The sequence below is a fragment of the Mastigoproctus giganteus genome, chromosome 9, assembly GCF_048544385.1.
Source record: "Mastigoproctus giganteus isolate SK-2022 chromosome 9, ASM4854438v1, whole genome shotgun sequence".
NCBI lineage: Eukaryota > Metazoa > Arthropoda > Arachnida > Uropygi > Thelyphonidae > Mastigoproctus > Mastigoproctus giganteus.
Window position 1 is genome coordinate 114,799,210 of NC_143583.1, and position 6,599 is coordinate 114,805,808.

General features: G+C 31.7%; 1 protein-coding gene across 1 annotated transcript in view; it reads left to right on the forward strand.

Annotated features, from left to right (window-relative positions):
- Positions 1 to 5,026, forward strand: part of LOC150080660 (m-AAA protease-interacting protein 1, mitochondrial-like) — a 60,014-nt gene extending 54,988 nt beyond the window's left edge. Inside the window, exons 4-5 of the mRNA XM_090380777.1 lie at positions 1,244 to 1,370; positions 4,939 to 5,026. Of these exons, the coding sequence (XP_090236903.1) occupies positions 1,244 to 1,370; positions 4,939 to 5,026 (215 nt within the window). The remainder of the gene's footprint in view (positions 1 to 1,243; positions 1,371 to 4,938) is intronic.
- Positions 5,027 to 6,599: the final 1,573 nt, after the last annotated feature.

Sequence of the window (6,599 nt, forward strand, 5' to 3'; positions counted from 1 at the left end):
CCACCATCATCCAACATCCATTTATTGTTCAACTTCAAACTCACAGAACCAACTTTTCATCTTCCTCATTTATTCATTCAGCTGTTGTTTTCTGGAACAACCTTCCTTCATACGTATTTCCTGAAAATTTGTGTACAGAAGTTCAAGTCTAATGTCAACAAATATCTTCTTTTGTCTCCTCAACCTCCAACCCAAGCACGGTACTTAGTACAGTACTGTAGGTTCTAATACCTCTCATGTTTGGGGCTTTCATTAAAAAAAATATATATATATATAATTTTTTTTAGGATCTCAAGATGGAATAAATGTGGATATAACTACCTTTCTCTTGAATGCATATACTGATGTCCCACAGCCTTGGTTGCTTTGACACTTAATGCATATCAGTCATTCACCTAACTTAAAGCTTTGAAGGGATGACCACTCTTTGCTACTCAGTGCCTAGTTATTTGTACACTGTCCTTACCTTTTTTGAAATTCAACATTGCTCTTGCTAGTACGTGTGTGCTTGTAGTACATGCTTGTATCAGGGCGTGTGTTTAAAATGGTATTAATGAATTTTCTGTAACGACAGCATTAATATTACACCAAATTTATCATTTTACAATAATCAAGATGCAAAAAAAATAATAGTTGAAGATACATTAAGTGCAGTACATTAAGTATTCAGGTTTTAAGCTTATGTAACTATTATCAAAATATAAACCATATATAATATAAACCATTGCCTCATAAATATGGGGAAAAAAAAATAATAAACTGAAAAATCAATATTATGGATGAAATGTTCACAAAATTTGAAAAATAGCCTCCCAAAGGAGTCCTGTCTATAGTGCTTTAAGGGTTTAATTTCCTGCACTATAATGGGAGTATATTTATGTTTTGTTTGGAATGCACATCATTCAATTTATAACTCTATACCAAATATGAGAGGTATTTGCGTGGTGTAATATGATTTAATTAAATAGTTAAAAAATTAATTTGAATTTGTTCGACAATTTTTCTATATTTTAGATCTTATTTTTAATTTTTATGGTTATATATGCATTTGTTCTTAAGATCATTTTTTGTACTTTCAAAAATCCTATTTAGTCACCAAAATCCCATCCCTGCTTATTATATACTATCAGTATTATAGTACATACTTTTCTAAATTCTGTTATTTATTGTATTTTGTTAAGAATTTTCCATAAATATTGTGATATCAATATTTTTCTGTTTTGTATTTTTTATGCTATTTTAGATACCCAAAAGAGATTTGTAGAGATAACAGTAGTTTTTCACTGTATGCACAATTTTGCAGACTTGTATAAAGAAAATGTTTCATTGAAAAACCTGCGGCAGGAACATTTTACTGTGTGTAACTACAGGTCAGTAAACAATTATATATTTTGAATGCATTTTGATTTAAATTTTATTTTGTTGAAATTAATTTTGTACTGATAGCAGTAACTTGTAAGATTTATAGCAAGTAATTTAAATTCATTTAATGTGATTTTAAAGTTAGTTAAGTGGCATCTGAGTTTAACAGATTGCCCAAGCATATATTGTTATAAGTCTGAACAGTTTATATAATGTCATATTGTCTATTCTTATCAACCAATAACCATATTAAAATCAAAATTATGAAATTATATGTTACATCAAACTCATCCAGTAATGTAATAATTATCTACACTAGTAGGTAAATGGACTTAGAAGTCATTGTATAAGTAGAAAGTTTTCATATGCCCACCAATTCTCTGGCTTTATGATAGAGAATTGGTTAATGAATTTTCTGTCAGGCATGCTAGTCTATATTACATAAAACATGCAGAATGCATGAAGCAATCATTGCATCCTGTGTCAGATGTAGCATTTACTGCTTTTTTTTTTTTTTTTTTGCAGAGTACAAAGCTAATTAACAATATCTTTTAGTAAAGCTAATTGACAATATCCAAAGAAATAAGATGTAGTATTTAAGAAGACATATACAGAAAATTTTCCATGTGCAGTAAATGTTGCAACAAATACTGCTTTAACAAAGATTTCGCTATAATGAAAATATTTCAAGGTCTCAGTCATCTTCCCTTATTATTTGTCCTTTGTAATGTCTCATTTGAATGAAATAATTTTGATAAAAAATTCAGTACAATGCATTATTTCACAAAAATAAAAAAAGCAACATGATGTGCAATAATAAATTTGGGTACCATTAGTTACTTTTTTTTTTAATTTGAAGAAAGTGCACAAAAAACAGAGCAGATTTGGGATCATAATGAAGGCAGCTTCCTGGTTTAAAGTCTTTTTGCTCTAGAAATATTCTGTAAGCAGTTTGCTCAATCAGCAGAAAGTGTGCTGGAAGTAGCAATTAAATTCAGCTTAGTGAATCTTGAATCAAAACAGCTTTGATTAAAGTTGAATTTCCATATTAATATGAGAAAAAAAAAAAGTTAAACGTTAAAAATAAAAATTAATATATTATGCGAAAGTTGCAATTTTGAATGTGTGATATTTTTTTATAAATGATGTGCTTTTATAAATTGATACTCTTAACAAATATTTTTTCTTTTGTAAAATTTACTTTACTTATTTTCATTGATTTTTAATTGAATGGTGTCATGCCCAACTGTTCATGGACTCTAAAACAGAATATGCTGCGGAGGAGTCTTTTTACACAACTTTTCTTTTTTTTTTTTCACTTGTTGGAGGGGAAGGGGGAAAGAAAATGCCCGCTTCCTCTTGGAATGTATAAGGTGTGATCAGAAAGTTCAGGGACTTACATCGTATTTTTAACTTGCAACATATTTGGTGACCCATTTAGACATAATTTTGATAAAAAATAACAATGAATCACCCATTTCTCTACAGTCAGTCTCAGTTAGGGTGCATTGAATAGAAAATGTATCGTGTTTTGTTATGTATTGAAAGTAATATTACCAAGCAGAAAATTTCCATCAGTTGTTTCAAAATAGGGAAAGTGCAACAGAACTCATGATGCTATAAAAACCCATGAAACCGAAGGTGCTATATGTGTTGTTCAAAGGCCTTTGTAGTTTGCAAAGCTTAAAGAGGGCCACTTATCCATTGAAGATGATCCTTGACTGGCCACCCTTGACTGTCTATGATCTGATCAGGAGTGATTAATGCTTAAGTTCACAAAGTTGTTAGTGAAGGGCAGTCAGTGAGTTTGTGCCTCATACTCATTGATTACAGAGTGGCAAATTTTCTCACATCAGGATCTTCATCAAAGTGCTGCTGCTGACCCACACTTGCTTCTTCCATCATTACTGGTAACAAATTGTAGTGTGTCTATAATCCAGTAACAAAAGCCTGGTCCTCGGTGAAAGACTGCCTTCTCCAAGGCGTTACAAAGCAGGATAGGCTCCAAATGTGCAGATCTTGCTTATTACATTTTTTTGATTGACGGGCTCCTTATGAATTTGTCTTGTGTGCTTAAACAGTGAATTAGGAAAACTATAAAACAGTTCTACAATTGTGCAGTGCTGTTTGGAGAAAATAACTGTAAAAGTGGGTGTTGGGGAATTGTTGCTTGCATTATGACGTCCCCTGCACACTCAATGTTTTCCGTTCAAGATTTTCTTGTGAAGCACTCCACTATGTTCTCTCACTGCCCATACTCACATAGTTTAGCTCAGTGTTTTTTTTTTTTTTTTTGTTACCTAAGCTTCAAGTCTACTAGAGTCATAGATTTGCAACACAGGCCTATTACCAATTCTTCTAGGAGAAGCATATCAGGAATATTTTAGAAATTGCCAGGAGTGGACAGAAAAAAAACCCCATTAAAATCAAGTGAATGTTAATCTTACTATTAAATTATTCTTTCTGATATACCACAAATCTCCCGATTATTGAACTAAACCTTTTATGTTTAATGAAATTTGTTTCAGAATTTTGAATATATGTCATTGCAGATTACTAAACACACTTATGAAACAATTCTGAGTAATTTGGTTTTTTGATTGAAGGAGAGTTTGACAAGATTTTCATTGAGTTTCTATCATGAAACAATCTCCACAAATAATTCAACATGAGCAGTGTATAACTGAGTAGGCCAATGTTTCTATCATAGACTGGTACAAAATGGTGGGAAACAAAACTTAAAACATCCAGCTCCACTCTTTTGGTATATGATCTTGTATGGCTGTATTACACCTAGCATGTGCAATTTAAAAACTAAATGTGTCCGTGCTTTCTGTTACACCCTGTGTATATATACAAACATATGTTTTAGGCATTATATGAAGGAAAAGTTGATTTGACACCAAAATTGCATTGTATGCTTGTTAGTTCCTGGGGAAGATTTTAGGCCCATTTCTGATTACATACATCTCTCCTTATCCCCTTAAAATATTTGTGTGTAAATAAAGTGTGTTTCAGATGTTTGGCATTACTGAAGAGGGAAAGTTAGATCACTAAATATTCAGTGAATATTTTACTGGTACCGTCTTTAGGTCCAATTATAGACCTCTGTCCTCTGTAACAACCTATCATCCCTCTATCTCCCATCTTTATTAATGGGATTGTTTGCCTAATGCAAAACAAGCTGTTTTATTGTTGGTCCTGTGCACTACTTTCATATATTATATGGATCATAGGAAACCACTGTGTTAAAACCTATTTCCTATTTGTATCTAGTTACTTCTCCCCACAAAAAAAAGGGAAAAAAAAACCTGCTACACCACACAAATCCCACATTACTACTGTCCACTGTGTGGTGAAGTTTTGACAAACACTTCTTGATTACAGTATGGATGTTACACCTGAGGGATGTTGTTCAATAATTGAATGTACCTGAAATATAATGTATCTATTAACTTTTCATTTTGTTATAAATGTATACAGCTATATTGCTTTTAGTCATTAGGATTACACAACTAAAGTTTTTGATAATCTTGTAGTGCAGCATAAAATAACATTATCATTCCTTCTTTCTAGATTTATTCAAGATTATACTAAAGGCATTCAGAATACTGACTGGACTGTTAACAGACTGAATCACTTTGAATATCACCATTTGAAATAATGATTATTTTGAATTAAAGTAGATGATTTTTCAGCATGGAGTTATTTATCGTCTTTGGCTATAAAAGTACTATTTTATAAATGAAATACTGATTTATAATTGTTATGTTTCCTGAATAAAATACAGATTTATGGTTCAGCCTAAATAGAACTATAAATTACCAGGCTGTTTTTCAAATTTTAATACATCATTTTTTCTTCTTTTGATTCTTTGTATAAACTATTCTGTTTCATGAAAAAGTTGAAGTGCTACATATTCTCAAAATTTTTATACCATTTCTTTTGGGAGCTTGCTTCCAACCATGGCATGACTATAGATTGTTCCCCCCCATTTGATTTTTAACTACCAATTGTTACCTCCCTTCTGGCTAGACATTTGCCACTGTATGTACACAGTATAACCTATGTATTCCATGTAAAAGGGGGCTTGGGTTCAAATTCTGGCAGAAGGGATGGATTTATATGGGCTTTCGTTCACACTGAGTTTTCAGGCAGGTGTTGCAGTCTACTCACCCCCCCCCCCCAAACTGAGATTTTTCATCCAGTAAAGCAGAAAACCAACCATAGAATATGAACAGTATACAAATACAATATTTCAGCCTTATTTGTATTGGCAAAAAAAAAAAAAAAAAAAAAAAACCCCATAACATGACCAAATTTCCTGGAGTTGTGATGAGAACCTTTTTATAATGAGGTATCTGTGTTCAAGTAAAACACACAGACATGCATGCACACAAAAATCAACCATGCAGTTTTTTTAATTGATATTTAAACTAACAAGACCATTATTTGTATATCAAAATAGTAAAAACCCAAGCTGTTGAGTAGAATGAACTATTCTTAACAGCTGCTTCAATGTAGAAGCCTCAGAATGCAACCAAAAAACTACTTATGCATCTTGAAATTGAATTCAAGGGTATCAGTAGGAGTTCTGTACTGCCAAGTTCTGAGAAATTGAAAATATATGCTAAACATTGCTGTTTTATTCTTGTACAGTCCCAAGTGAATCTTTGCAAAAGTATCATATACAGTAGAACCAACAAATCTGGTTCTTGGGACAGCACACGCCAGATTTTTGAAAGTTATGCACATAGCCTAAGTATTCAGGAATAATTCGTATTATATATATTCTATACTCAGCAAGCTCAGGTGACAGTGTAAATTTGGGGGGGGGAGTCTGATATTGCTTGATAAAATAAGTATGCTTTTTATACTACCAATATAAATAATGTAATGTTTTTGGAAATCACATTTGAATATTTTTATAAGATAATACAGTAGCTCTGATCACCACAGAGTGATAGTCATCAGCATGAAGCCAAAATGTGAATGCTTTCAGATTGATCCCATGGATGCTTGCCTAAGCAATAAAGGTTGTCAGTTAAAATTGCATCTCCAGTATAAGTAAATATAATACTAAGTACTATACTGAACTAGTATTGAATATCTTACAAAATGAAATGTTTTATATGTTGCATACATAATAGCAACAAGTTAATAGTCTAAGAAATATGTAAAAACAGAAAGAAATTGGTGTTTGAAAATTATTAATGAAACATAATGCATAAATCTGG